The following is a 14,965-nucleotide window of genomic DNA, read 5'->3' as shown; positions in this document are numbered from 1 at the left end:
ATAATTACATTTCCATATAGATCATTCCAAATGTTACAACAATGTTGCAATAACATATTATAACATTAGATTATAATGCAATGTGGCAGAAACAAAGATATATAAAATTGCCACATGATAACAGAAAAAATACGATAATATTTCAGAAACATTGAAGAAATATAACGCTATGTTTTGTAGATAATATCATATTACGATTATTGATTAATTCGCAGAACGAAGCTATTATCGATAATCTTTTTATAATCGCCATTTTTTTAAATGGAATAATATATTTTTTGACGACAAAACATTCTTTCAAGTAATTTATTTTTTTCTGTAAAAGTAATGATATCATAAGATGATCATTATAAATCTTATAGATTATGTATTAGTAATTACATTAGAGACCTTATTATATTAATTGTTAACAATATATAACATCTATAATATCATGATGAGATCTTTTTAAAGACATCTTACAGAACGAACTTTTTGATATCATTTTTAAAAGATTTTAATGAGATTTCTACAAATCATCTTAAAGAATCTTTTTCTTTCTTCCGATAAAATTAAATAAATACTAAATAATTGATATATCACTTTATCCAGCAATATTAATTGCTGTCTCTTGTTTTTCTTGTTAATATTGTTTTGATATAATTGATTTTTGTTTTGTCACGGAATGTCAAAAAGTCATTTCAAACTTCCGTAAGACATTTCAAAATCGTCATAAACGTAAGAGTCGAATCGTAAGAGTCTTAAAGAAGTCATAATGACGTCTTTCTGATAATTTTATAACATGTCTTATAAAAGTTTGAAACGTCTTTTAAATGTCTTTAAGATGTCTAAGGCTATCATAATATTGTCTAGTAATAGTTTTTCATAATTTTCGTGTATCCATCACTCTTCTTGCATGTCCTATTCACATTGTAACTATCTCTAACAAACCCTTTACCAATTCACCCTCTTTTTTCACCCTCGCTATATCTTACCATAACTATCTATCTACCTATTTACTCCATCCCTTCGATCTTGTTTGTTCCTATCTCGTTTTATCTTTCCTCCTTTTATGAGATGGAGATACAAATATCTTGTAAGTAATAAAGAGAAGAAAATACTAAATCTTAATTTTTACAGCTTTGAATAAGTTACTAATAAGCTTTGAATAAGTTACTTAAAATATAGTTTAGTTTATTATTTTTTAACTTATCTTATCTGTTAAAAATATTTATTCTTCTATATTGCACAATATAAGAAAAATATTCATCTATGAACTTAATTGACAATTTCATAATGATCAATGAATACTAAATATGAATAGAATACAAATGAGTAAAATTCACAGATAGCTGCAGAAAAAAAGTACTCGGATAATCATTTTTATATATAATACTGTTTTTACTCTTCTCCTGAACAAAGTCTAACAAGACAATGAAGAAAAACATATAAAAGAAGTACACAACATTTATATTTTAAATGCTAAGTAATGGTCTGATAGAAACATTTGGTTTCTAAAATTCTCTCTTTTCTCTCAATTAACGCTATTTTATTATTATTTCAAAATTTTTTATTAGTTTTCAAGAAACACATTAATTTTCCTTATATTTCACAGTATTACATTAAATTTCATAAGGAAAATTATAACTCATTTTGAAATATATTCAGTAATTTTTTAATAACTTTTGTTTCACTTTTTATCGATTCATAGTGTATCATACTTGTCTTTATGAGATTTTGTACTATGAAATATGACAAAAGAAATTAAAAAGTACTATTGAAACTTATTAAAATATTATATGAAATTTATTGAAAATTGCATACATTGATGGAATAATAATGAAATGAGGTCAATAGTGGAAGAATTTCAACAAAATATTTCAATTAAGGTGAAGCACATCTTAATTCTACTCAACATTACTTAATGCATTAGTATTGTAATAAAATATTTAAATTATAAGAGATATGTATTTTACGTATTCGTGTTTATTATTATTTGAATATTTTTGACACGAAATATTTGATTGCTTGGTTTGATTAGTTTTTTTTTTTATTTCTTGATTGTCTCTTGAATAACTAAAAATCGATAAAGAAGTATTGAGATAAAAGAGAATGAGAAATGGAAAATATATTACTTCAGAAGAAATAAAAGAATAGCAATACAAAAAAAGTAGACTTGAAGAAAATCATATTGATAGAAAGAAAATAAAGTTATAAAAAAGAGTAAACGTTATGAAGGGAAGGTCTTTGACGCGACAGTGACTGTGGCAGATAGTAAGAAAGCATACCGTAGCAAATAAAAAGAGAATAATAAAAAAAAAAGAGAGAAAACATGAGTAAAAGCAGAAAAACCAGAGGAAAAGCGGAAAATATGTAAAAGAATGGGAGACACACGTAAAAATACATACCTTATATTTCATAATATTGCATTGAATTTCATAAGAACATGTATGATAATATATATGATATGAAATGGATGAAAAGTGAAACGAAAGTTATTGAAAAATTATTGACCATATTTTAAAATGGATCATAATTTTCCTTATGAAATTTAATGTAATACTGCGAAATATAAGGAAAGTTACTGTTGAAAAGAAAAAAATGCTGAAATGATAATGAAATGAGGTCGATTGAGAGAGAATTACAGCACAAATTATTTCCATTTTCAGAACACTACTTAACATTTACTACGTAGATATGTTCTTTTTTCTACATTTTTTTCCTTCATGTTCTTTTTTTCTTCGTTATATTGGCTGTAATACAATATAACGTTGATATTGTTGGATCTTGTTCAGAAGATTGGAAACGATATTATACATAAAAATGATTATTCAAGTATTTTTCTTCTGTGCTATCTGTGAATTTTACTCATTTGTATTCTCTTCGCGTGTTTTATTAGCGTATTCGTATTGATCGCTATGAAATTATCAAGTGCATAGATGAATATCTATCTCTATATCTATAATGCGCGATATATAAGAGAAGAACAAACATTCGTAACAGAAAAGATATGTTAAAAGACAATAAACTAGATTTTAAACAAGTGATCCGAAGCTGCAAAAATTAAGATTCAGTATCCCTCCCTCCCTCCCTCCCTCCCTCTCTCTCTCTCTCTCTCTCTCTCTCTCTCTCTCTCTCTCTCTCTCTCTCTCTTTTTATTACTCACAAAGTATTTCTATCTCCGTCTCGTAAAGAGAGAAAAGATAAAGCGAGATTGGCGGAAGGGAGGGAGAGGAAGTACTCAAAAAAGTAATCACCATGACTAGCGATTGTTGCAATTTCAAGATATCCCGTTGTTTCCGTATCTTTCACGGAGCGTGCCACTTCATCTCTACCCACTACGTCCTACTCATTCCACTTTAGCACCCTATGGGGGTAGCTACCCGGGGGAATCAATAACCGACGAGGGAGCACACCGGAGGGTGTAGTGGCGGGGCAAAGGATCGCAGGTTGTAGAGTTGGGGGTGGCACGCGGAGCGGTGGAGCTTGGCTCCGCCTCCGGCACGCGACCAGCACGCGACCATCGTCGTCACCGTCGTCCCTCACCCTCGTCTCGCCTCGTCTCGCCACGCCGTCTCACCACTACTTCACTGCCGCTCGCGACAGCCACCACCCCTGACCCGGATCTTTTGTTCTTTTCGATATCTTCTTTCCCTCTTTCGCTTCTTCTTCTTCTTCTTCTTCTTCTTCTTCTTCTTTTTTTCCCCCTTACAACGACATGTCTTTTTTTTTCCATTTCCGAAATCTGCTTCAACTCCCGGAGCAATAAAATCGCATCTCTCATATCATTGCATATTTTAATAAAGGTGGGTTAAACAAAATTTAAATATGGATTTTGAGATGATTAATGCTGTGTTTCAACGACACGATGATGAGTTATTGATTCATCGAGATACCGTGCGACTACAAAAAGTGGCCATCTTTAATTATAATGTCTAAAATATGTAATATTTAATAAATATATGTAATATTTAATAAATATATGTAATATTTAATAAAAAGAGAGAGGCACTCTGTATAATAGTGTTTTTTTGTTTTGCCTTCTTTTAGATTAATGCATAATGAGATAGCAATAAAAATAAATCAAAATGTAAAACTCAACCAATTTACAGAATACATTCTAAGCTATCTTAATAAGTTACACAGAATGTTTCCTATTTGTTTCCTTTTTTTACTAAAGAATTAAATTTTATGATAATTTAACTCTTGCGTAATTTAACTCTTTATAAAAGAAAGATACAAGATATCCATTGACATTTTTTATAATATGTTCGAATATATTTTAGACTTCAAGAAAATAGTGAATCTGTGTGTGAGTATATGTGTATGAATATCTACATAAATTAAAATCATAAAATAATATTAAGTTGGTTTAAGATAGGATTTTATTACACTGTATGTGTGTGCGCATGTACATATGTATGTGAAAACTTATTAATATACATATACAGCTTATGCATATTTATATACAAAGTGTTTAATAAAGACTCAACAATATTTAAGGAATCTAAAAATGTTAGAGTTAGAGTATTTTAAGCTGTATTTTAATCTATAAAGTATTTTAAGTGAAATATTTAAGTCAAATAAACATTCAGTTCTATTTTCAAAATTAAAAAGCTATAACTATTTGAAATAAAAAAATCTGACATTTTTAGATGTAGACATTTGAAAGTGAATAAAAAATGGTTTTCTATATACTATATCGTATACACCATATTTACTATATGGTTTACTATAAATGAAAGTGCAAATACGAAGAAAATTACTTGTACTTTACATACTATAGTCATTAGAAACTGCAGAGAAAACTGTAGAGAAAAATGTGCTCTTTGCATATTTTATCCGAACAGCAAAACGCATCAAAGTGAAAAATACAATTTTTGAGAATTTACTTTAATAATTATAGAACGCTTTTAACTATATAACTATATATTTAACTATATATTTAACTATATATTTTAACTATATAAGCAATTTTCTTTAGACTTTTCATTGATCTCTTTTATTTTTTCTCAAATTTCTCTCCATTTTTAATTTCTTTAATTTCAAACTTCTTAAATTTGAGAATAAAACTGATATTCATATATTTTTTGCTCAATGTAATACATAGAATAAAATCTGAAAATCTTGAACAAATTTTTTTATTTCCTGAAATACAACAATAACATGGAAATATTTGAAAAGAAAATTATTGTTTGCATATGGTAACTTGAAAATTTAAGATTGTTATCGAATAAGAAGCAGCCGATTCAATATTATAAAGATTTAAAAATAATTATCTTTAGTTTGTTAATATGACGAAAAGATATTTATTTTTTATCTTTAGAATTCGATTTTAATATAGAGAAAGTATGTAATTGCTTTTTAAAAAAACAAGTATATTTGCATATTGCTAATTGTATAATTTTTTTTTAAAGCAATTATATCTTCTTTACATCAATTGATTTATCTTATTATTCTGGGCATATAAGGTTATCAAAAGATGAATAATTTACGAGATATTTTATATTCTATGTTAGAACATGCCAGAATGAAGTGTAAAATATATCGTAAACTATTAATTCTTTTATAACAATGTCTTAATATTTTTATCCAGAAAAATTAAAGAAATCACATTATGTAAATATTTGAATCCATTTAAAAAAAATGACAACTCTAAAAAATCTTAATGGTTCCATTTGCCATGGAATAAATCACTGTCATAATCATGAGGGCCCCCTCAAAATTTTACAACTTTGTCTTCAAACATTTTTCTCGAAAAATGCTTTATTTTCAAATTAATTGTTATTTAAAGTGAAACATCCTAAACATAACAAGTCACATCATCAGTGATTGACGAGTCCAAAGTTATGGGGCATTACGAAGAAAACAATTAAATTATTTAAAGGAAAAAGACTGGTAGAAAGATAGATAGAAAGAGGAAATGAGAGCAGCGAGAAGAAATCGATAACAGCATGGTATGCGACGGACTGCCAACCCTTCGACTTGACTAAATGCTTGGATCAGCTTTTACTCAATTGCTTCTCATTCATGCAAATAAAAATGTTTATGTCCTAATATAAATTTCGTTTGCGTATCATCACTATTTTTAAGCAAAAATCACTTAAAGTAATATTTATCTAATTAATAGTTTATAATTATTCCATATAACAATTAATCAATTTTTATTCACTAATTGTTAATCATAACATGTAATCATTATTTATAAGATAAACATTTTGCCCATTATGTACCATTTATTATGTAATTTATAATAAATATGTATAATAATCTCTATATCGTGAAACGGAAAATAAATTATTATATAATAATACGTGTTAACGATACGTTGTTTCATATAAATTTCTAGAAAACAAATTTAGAAATACTATATTAATTCATCAAATAATATAATCTCATATTTCATAAAATATTTTTTATTTCAATATCAAAATTATTATATTATTAATTTATAATACATAAGCAAATTGTGTAACTGTTAATTATTGCCCAACGTGATCTTAAATTCAGAAATTACAATCTGAATATTATCTACTAAATTATCTATAAATTGTTTACATGGTATAATCTATTTCAATGTATTTTTTTTTTGTAATAGATTATCTAATAATAGAATTAGCTTGATGTCACGCTTGATTGTAATCCATTTATAATTAGCTTAATATACAGCATGTGAACAAATTACAGATTCTAAAAGAAAGAAATTTCATAACTTCTTGACAACTTCACAATATTTGTCAATGTACACAATTAAATATTCTATATTTTATATTAAAAATGATATATTATAATAATTGTAAAATTATCTCAAGATGTAATTATCCATATAAATATGCAATGTAAAAATGCACAAAAATTACAATCTGCCTATAAATTTCCAGATATTTTAAAAGATATCTGGAAGAAAGTAAGCTCAAAAAATATTATTATGATATATAATAGTCCATATAGATAGGTCGAAAATCGAGGATCTGTGATATATTCATTTAAATACATTGAAATCCTCGATTTCTGCCGTCAACCTGTCATCATATTCCGTCATCAAATCCTGTTGTATTTCTGCTAGCAAACTTACAATCTACAGTAGATACAGCGCAAATCTGCTTTTGCAGATTTAGCTATCTAAGTATGAATATAAGATAACGTTCATGCATAGATAATCTATATTTTTTAATCAAAAAATATAAAAATTAAAAGTTTTACAGTATCAAGAAAACATATATTTCATATACATTGTTTAATTGTTTATTTTTAAACTAAAATAAAAAATATGGAGATCCAAAATTTCAAGATAAAAATGACGAATGGAAAGAAGGAAATTAAACTAATATCACATTGTTTAGCATCACTAAAAAAGCAATTCCAAATATTAAATATTAATTCCAAATATTAAAAATTATAATTAAAACTTATAACTAAATATTAAAATTTATAATTCATTTTAAACTCACTCAAAAACATGTGAAACATTCACTTCATATGTACATATGGATATGTTTGTAGGCCTATAGAATTGTCTCTTTCACCCTTCTGTCTACCTTAGCCAAGGGGAGAATCCACGAGAGAGAGAGCATGCAGAAGAGGGGAGCGCTAGTCGAAAGTAAGTGAGTGGTTGGATAGTTGCCTGAGTGATGGCGGCAATGGTGAGGGAAGAAGAGGAGAAAACCGTTCGACGGAAAGAAAAATACAGTCGCAAATCAAACAGAAAACACATTTTCGCTCTTTTTATACCTCTTTCGCGTAAATATTTGTTCTGGAAATATACGTTCGTTTCGTTTCGTTTCGTTCCATCTCTAGGCTACCAGCCTCTCTTTCTTCATTTTTTAAACGTTTACAATGTCCCATGCATATGTGCAAGCATATATACATTTATCTTAGTGTTTATCATTTGAATTATATCTCGTAAAAATTACTTCTTTTACTTTCGTTGTACAAAAATTTTACAATAATGTTATAATATAGAATATTTAATACAAGCTTTGGTGAAGGAATAGATGGATATAACTTGCAGGATAGCGGAAACACAGTCAGTGAAAAAAACGTCGATATTATTATTCGCTCTCATTTTAAAGTTCCAGTGGATAAAAGTGGAAATACTTTAACTCAGAATAAAATTTCAAAAGACTGAAACGAGTGAAGGAATAAAAGAAAATGACAAGGACGTTCTCTTTCCAGCCAGCCGGCTTTCTTCAGCTGAAAAATGTGTAATATGAGCTTGTAATTTGGCTCTACTCTCGACCGATACCTCGGTCTCGCCCTTAGTCCTCCTATTCCTTCCAGTATCTCTTTCTTTCATGTACACTCCAGTTTCACCATTTGAATGGTTGAACAGATATGATTGAAAATCGCAAACAATACAAAATTGTTTTTATATGCGCCTATTACATTCATCCTTAAAAATATTAAACAATATTCAGCCAGGAACGTTAAATTTTTTGGAATTTGGAATTAGCCTCGCTATATAATTCAACATTGCGACAACATTAGCGGCATAGAATTAACATAATTAACTTTTTATATTCTACATAGTATTTTATATTCTACATGGTATTAAATATTACAAGTTCCGTCCTACATATATTTATTTTTATATCATTATTGTAATCTTTCTTCAAGTACATTCATGCATTATGCAAAACATAATGCAAAACATAGAATAATATCACAAGTATATTATTAAAATGTAATTTTTTCTTACCATTTTTCTTCAAATTGGCAATTTATATGGTAAATACAATGATGAAGCAAGAGTCCATACGTCTTTCTTCGTCCAGTTATCCAAAGGATTATAAATTTCTAAATTTATATGATTATACTTTAAACTTTCATAATTGAGATTAACTTTATCTTTGCCAGTTTTTTCGATCGTTCCAACTAATAATGTCCGTAAATGCGAAATGCTTGCATTTATCTTACTATCAGTTGTATTTTCCACGGTGTATACTATTAAATTATATCTAAGAAATATTTATTTATTAAAAATTTCATTTATTACAAATATATATTATATATTTATTATATATAATATTAATTTAAATTATTCTTCTCAAATCATAATTTAGGCAATAGATAACTTTGTATACTTTACTTGTCAATCATTTCCTTGATAAATTCTTCTATATCAATCGGCATCTCTTTTTTCTTGAAGCAAACTACTTGCAATTTGGTATCAAAATGCAATTGAGTTTTACATATATGAGCGAGATGAATAACAATGCTTGATCCTATACTACCATCGATACATATTGAAATATATTCCGGATTCTGATAAAATTGTCTAATACAGAAATTAATATTTAATATAATATTGATAATATTAAAACGCATAACAATAATTAAATCTAATATATTTTATCTTCTTTACCTAAGTTTTTCAAGAGATTGCTCAAAAATCGACCGATGTGAGCAAGTTTGAAGAAAATTATTATACTTGGCAACACAGTTTATATGTGGAGTCCGATCAAAATTTATGAAGATATTTGCAGGATTCAATTCATAAAATCTTTGTTTTGCTCTTTTAGTATCACTTTCGTTGTTGCTTTCTATAGTTACAAACGCTTTAAAATACCTGTGCACATATTTTTTGTTTATTCTTTGTCAATTTTTCAAAATAAAAATAATTTACTATTAAAGATATTATTAAAATATAAATTTTAACTTATGAAAAATACATACATTACAATCTTGTTTATATCTTATATTATTTGATAAAATAATAAAATATAATAAAAAATATAAAAACAAAATTGACATATGTATTTATACAATATGCGCTGTATTGGAGAGCGTGTTATTAACGCTATTGCATCATTATATCCTTGATTTATCTAATAAGCATCTAATAAGCAATAAAGATAGAATGATGTGATAACGCTAATAGCTTGCTCTTCGCAGCTATAAGGTACTGTGCACAATGGAGGATCAGGAATAGGAATTAGAAACAGGAATAAATATTAAATTTTGAAAATAAAAATTAGGAGTACGAATTAAACGTAACACACAATGAACATAAATAAATATAGTTATATCTTATATTTCCATCTTATATATCTATTACTTATGTTCATTTTTCATGTTTCATTTTGCGTTACGTTTAATTTTTCCCTCTCTCTCCTCTCTCTCTCTCTCTCTCTATTTCTAATTTTTATTTTCAAAATTTAATATTTATTCCTATGTCTTCATTATGCTCAAAGCCTAATTCTTTACTCTGTATTACCTGCAATTACTCACTGGATAAGATCCAAAAGAAACATTGGGAAATTCTTTTGCTACAGTTGATAAAGCATTTGCAAAAGATTCTTCTTTGGCATCAATAAATACTTCATCCTTTATAAATTTTCTGTTCATAGAAAGTAATTCCTAAAATAAATAATATATTAATATATAAAACTCAATTTTTTAATTTTAATATGAAAGAATAGATATTAATTTTTCATTAAGTTATTTACCTCGTATAATCTTTGGAAAGATACCTCAAAAAATACAGGTGAGCCAGGAAAAACATATACATTTTCCATTACAATATATGGATAAATATTTGGTTTGTTTATATTTGTATTTAAACCAAACTTTAAAGATGCTTTCTGTGGAATCTGAGCCATTTTAAAAGCAGGGGATGAAACATCATTTATCCCAAAATGATATTTTATTATTTCTATCAGTTTTGGATGATAATGCAGCTTATCATTAAATGCTTTGGCAAGACCTATATATATATTAGAATATATTACAACAATATATTAAGATATTATAATTATTATTTTATTATAGTATTTACCTTCAAATGTAACATCATCATGTGTTGGCCCAATTCCACCAGATGTGATAACATAAGTATATTCATTAGAAGCATTTTTAATTTCTTCTGAAATTTCTTCAATATCGTCACTGATTACAGAAATCTGCAAAGCAGATTGCTTAATATTGTTATAAAGGTATATAATTTTGCATATTGTAATTTATAAAATATTAGATAAATATTACATTATTTACCTTTTTCACTTTAATACCACATTTATATAATAAATTACACACATAATAGGAATTTGTATCTTTTACTTGAGCTTTCAAGATTTCATTTCCAATAACTAAAAATTTATAGATGATATATGGATATATAATAACTATTTTAAATATTTATATATAATATACATATAGCTAACCAATTATGCCTGCTGTAGGATATTTTACATCTTTTACATAACACCTTGATGAAAAATATGCAAATCTTTTTACATTAATATGAATAAAACACCGATATAAATTCATTGTTACAAAATTTTTTTGTTTTTGTCAAGTATACCTACATAATATAATCTTTCTAATATTAAACTTATTACAAAAAACATTGGAAATATTTATAATAGTACAATGTTAACATATTAGATTGTGTAGTATCTCTGTTTATATTTTAATTTAAAACATTCATATTTTCATATGTTAAAAAAAATAACAATTATGTAATCAATACATAAAGGATAATTATTATTAAAAGAAATATTTTAAGTCAGATTAGCTTATAAGCTAAAAGGTTAGCAAAATAATTATTTATTATTAATTACTTATGTATTTCATTGCTACATCTGCAATTTTAACAAATATTTTCCTTTAATGCCTAATTATTTTTGCAACATAAACAAAAATTTGGAATATAAAAAATTTTTTTATTTTTTATTTTTATAAAAAGAAATAAGTATAAATAATCTTAAAATAATTTTAAATTTAATGTGTATTTTGAATTCAAATTTTGTCTATTGTTTTAATCAAATTGTAATTGGTGTGCAGTTGAATAAAATAGATATATTCACAAAAACAACAAGATCCCTTCAAGTGATCTTACAAATCCCTTTCTCCTCTTTTCCTTAATCTTCTCATTTTCATTCTTTCTCTCTTATTTATATCATGTCATATATCTAGCAATCATTATTCACTTATTAAATTATTAAGTATATTCTCTTATCAAAATTTTAAATAAATTGACAAATAACAAGCACAACAGATATTTTATCAAATTTTATAAAATAATCTAACCTAAAAGCAATATAAAGAATAAAATTAACTTTTACAATATTAAGCAATTCAATTTTTTAAATTTTATTATGCAAAAAGAAATAACTATTTTCACCAAGGTTTATGTAAAAATTTGTAAATAAATTATTTATTATGATTCTACTAAATGAATAGGAAGCTGGATGCACATGAAAAACACAGATAACAGGAACAGGGAATAGGGAATACGCAACAGATTTCGACCTATCAGAAATATCTCCGATATTCTTTCACAGCTTCTGATTGGTCGAAATCTGTTGCTATTCTCTGTTTCCTATACCTTTTCATTGTGTCCAGGCTTTAGCCCTGTTCTACAATGCGTCGTGTGTCACAAGCCGCAAGCCACAAGAATTGATCAATCACAGACGAATATGGGGAGAATACTTGATTGTGATTGGCCCATTCTTACGGCCCACGACCCATGACACCGATACACGATTGTAGAACAGGCCTTAGAGTGACGATTACAAAATGGTTGCGTTCAATACAGAAAGCAGCTTTGGAACTGTGTAAGATTCTTCAATATGATTGGTTTATACATTTAGATCCATGAGGAACTAAGGGCAAAAACCAATCATAACAAAGATTTTATAATAGTTGCAAAGCTGCTTTCTCTGCTAATTCGCAGCCAATGTATGTATGTATAATCTGATGCGCAGCATATACTTGTTCACCATCTGTGTAACATTATCATTTGTCATTACCTCATACAGGATACAGGTGATGTGTGTATGTTTTATGCTTGGAACCAAGGGTTATTACCGATAGAAAAAGTACAAAGGTGAGGGAAATTTGTTGAAATGCTCGACTTGCGCTTCCATACACGTACAGAATATTTCTTTTACAAATGAAATTATCAGAAACTCGTTATTAAATGATAAAGTAGAAGAATATATAATTTAGTCATTATGTATAATTTAGAAATTAAGAAATAAGAAAAGATATGCAATTCAGTTTAATAAGTGTGATATAGAACTAAATAAATTTATATCTGTATTGTGATTTTATCATGCTTTCTAATAAGTTTATAAAAATTTAGGTTAGATGTCAAAGTAACATTATAATGAGCATAATAAAAGTGATTAGTTATTAAAATTAAATGTCATTTTTAATCTATTTTTTATTGGCATTAATGATTATAAAATATACAGAGGATTAATTTTTTGTTAATATCAAGAAAAACGTGTAACGAAAATTGAATGATGGAGTTATCTGTCATTTCACAACCTTGAACCAGACGAGCAGATGTAGTTAAAATCAATAATCATATCTTGTGATAAATATAATGAAAATATTAATTTTGCTTATCTTTCAACAGCATTGTAAACTTTTATGTTTGACATTTATAGAAAATATATAAATTTAAGTAAAATGATAAGAGAAAGAGAGAGATCTAATTATCAGAAATAATTAATAGTTATGATGTAATATAAGCAATCTTGCTTTGAATAGTAGTTTATGATTACTTATTAATTATTATTTCAACACACAAATATATAGACATATAACAGATAAGATGTATATAGATATATATACAGTTATATAATTTTTATAATTTTGTAATTCATAATTATTAAATTAATGAAATATATATATATATATATATATATAAAACTTTCTAAAATAGATAATAACTTTGTAAATAAAATTTATAAGAATTATCTATAGACTTTTTTTAAAACAATTTATATCAATTTCAAAATTTTTAATCTGTATGCAATATTTATAAAAGGTTGAATCAAAATTATTTATGCTAAGATTAAAAATTTTCAGATAGAGATTAGCAGATTCTACCAAATAGTTACAATTATTTTGTTCATAAATGGCCACCCCTAATGATGACACAATAGTAGATCAAACATTGTCTGAGAGATTACTGGAAAAAGGTCGAAAGTCACCATTTCTTATTGCAAGTATGTAACTCGACATAAAACACAAATACGTTAATATTTTGTTATAAGTTATGATTAAGGCTGCGTAGTCACCACGGCTATATTGGAATCGTGATGTCATAGGCGAGAAATGATGCAATAAAATTTATTGCCGTAATTTTGTAAATAAAGAGATATTTGACTAAAATAACACCTGATATGACTTTAAGAGTGAAAATGGGCGGCTGCTATCCTAGTTAATAAATAGTTATAAAAGACACGTGAAGTGTTGAGGTGGAAAATACACGATTTGACAGTTGAAAGAAGTGGAAAAAATGCTTTTGTATATAGACTGAGTTCGGGGAGCGCGCTATTAGAACTATCGCATCATTCTATCTTTAATATACATATAATGAGCAATAAAGATGAAATGATGTGATAGTGCTAATAGCGCACTCCTCAAACACAGCCACAATGTGCAAAGATAATTTTAGCTACCTGCCGCCCATTTTTACAAATCTGGTAAGTAAGAAACAAGTCACATCTTCATGATTAAGCACATAATAACGAAAATAGCTACAATAAAAAATTTCATTGTCCGCATGTCACTTATATAAAGATTAACAAGGATGAATGAGCTTCTATTTTCATCGCGATGGTACGTCGCTATGTCAACATGAAGTTCTTAATTGAGTAGCTCTCAGATGCCTTAATATGATTAACATGATTAATATAATTATTATATTTGTTTTATAAATAGGTTTGATAAGTTTAGCAGGCATCTGTGGTTATGGGGCCTATGCTTTCAAGAAGAGAAAGATATCTACACAATTATATTTGATACAACTTCGAGTTGCCGCACAAGGAACAGCAATAGCTTGCTTAACAATAGGAATGGGATATCATATGATAAGGAAGCACATCTTACATGATGAGACAGAACCATAATGTGGGTTATAGTTTAATTGCTTATAAAAATATCTTATTATGTATGTAGAAAAAATTATGTAATAACAATTTATGTAAACATGTAATATAAATGGTTTATTCAGAGGAATTCATCAAAT

General features: G+C 26.9%; 2 protein-coding genes across 9 annotated transcripts in view; one reads left to right on the top strand and one right to left on the bottom strand.

The window, feature by feature from the left end:
- The window catches only part of LOC105425468 (HIG1 domain family member 1A, mitochondrial-like), an 81,488-nt gene extending 66,533 nt beyond the window's left edge, over nucleotides 1-14,955 (top strand). Inside the window, exons 1-3 of one of the 4 annotated variants that reach the window (XM_011636260.3) lie at nucleotides 12,671-12,808; nucleotides 13,801-13,940; nucleotides 14,659-14,955. In XM_011636260.3, the coding sequence (XP_011634562.2) occupies nucleotides 13,850-13,940; nucleotides 14,659-14,846 (279 nt within the window). In that variant the 5' untranslated portion in view covers nucleotides 12,671-12,808; nucleotides 13,801-13,849 and the 3' untranslated portion in view covers nucleotides 14,847-14,955. Of the gene's footprint in view, nucleotides 1-12,670; nucleotides 12,809-12,831; nucleotides 12,853-13,800; nucleotides 13,941-14,658 lie in introns of those variants that run through there. The other 3 variants (XM_011636261.3, XM_025217860.2, XM_089073555.1) reach the window with 3 other exon arrangements.
- On the bottom strand, nucleotides 5,728-12,225 carry LOC105425467 (bifunctional FAD diphosphatase/FAD synthase). 5 transcript variants are annotated; one of them, XM_089073549.1, is made up of 9 exons: nucleotides 11,142-12,224; nucleotides 10,972-11,066; nucleotides 10,757-10,895; nucleotides 10,428-10,684; nucleotides 10,196-10,338; nucleotides 9,344-9,547; nucleotides 9,068-9,256; nucleotides 8,678-8,936; nucleotides 5,728-8,371 (listed from the first exon to the last, which is right to left on the bottom strand). In XM_089073549.1, exons 1-8 carry the CDS (start codon nucleotides 11,245-11,247, stop codon nucleotides 8,687-8,689), a joined length of 1,383 nt encoding a protein of 460 aa, XP_088929675.1. In that variant the 5' UTR covers nucleotides 11,248-12,224; the 3' UTR covers nucleotides 5,728-8,371; nucleotides 8,678-8,686. The 5 variants fall into 5 exon arrangements, with proteins under 5 accessions (XP_088929675.1, XP_088929678.1, XP_088929676.1 ...); XM_089073552.1 differs by having other exon boundaries at nucleotides 8,277-8,936; nucleotides 11,142-11,185; nucleotides 11,819-12,225; XM_089073550.1 differs by having other exon boundaries at nucleotides 8,277-8,936; nucleotides 11,142-11,281; nucleotides 11,819-12,224.
- Nucleotides 14,956-14,965: the final 10 nt, after the last annotated feature.

This window comes from Pogonomyrmex barbatus, unplaced genomic scaffold (assembly GCF_055798465.1).
Source record: "Pogonomyrmex barbatus isolate J1 unplaced genomic scaffold, ASM5579846v1 scaffold15, whole genome shotgun sequence".
NCBI classification, from domain to species: domain Eukaryota; kingdom Metazoa; phylum Arthropoda; class Insecta; order Hymenoptera; family Formicidae; genus Pogonomyrmex; species Pogonomyrmex barbatus.
The sequence above is the reverse complement of the archived record's forward strand: the minus strand, read 5'-3'. Positions and strand labels throughout refer to the sequence as shown.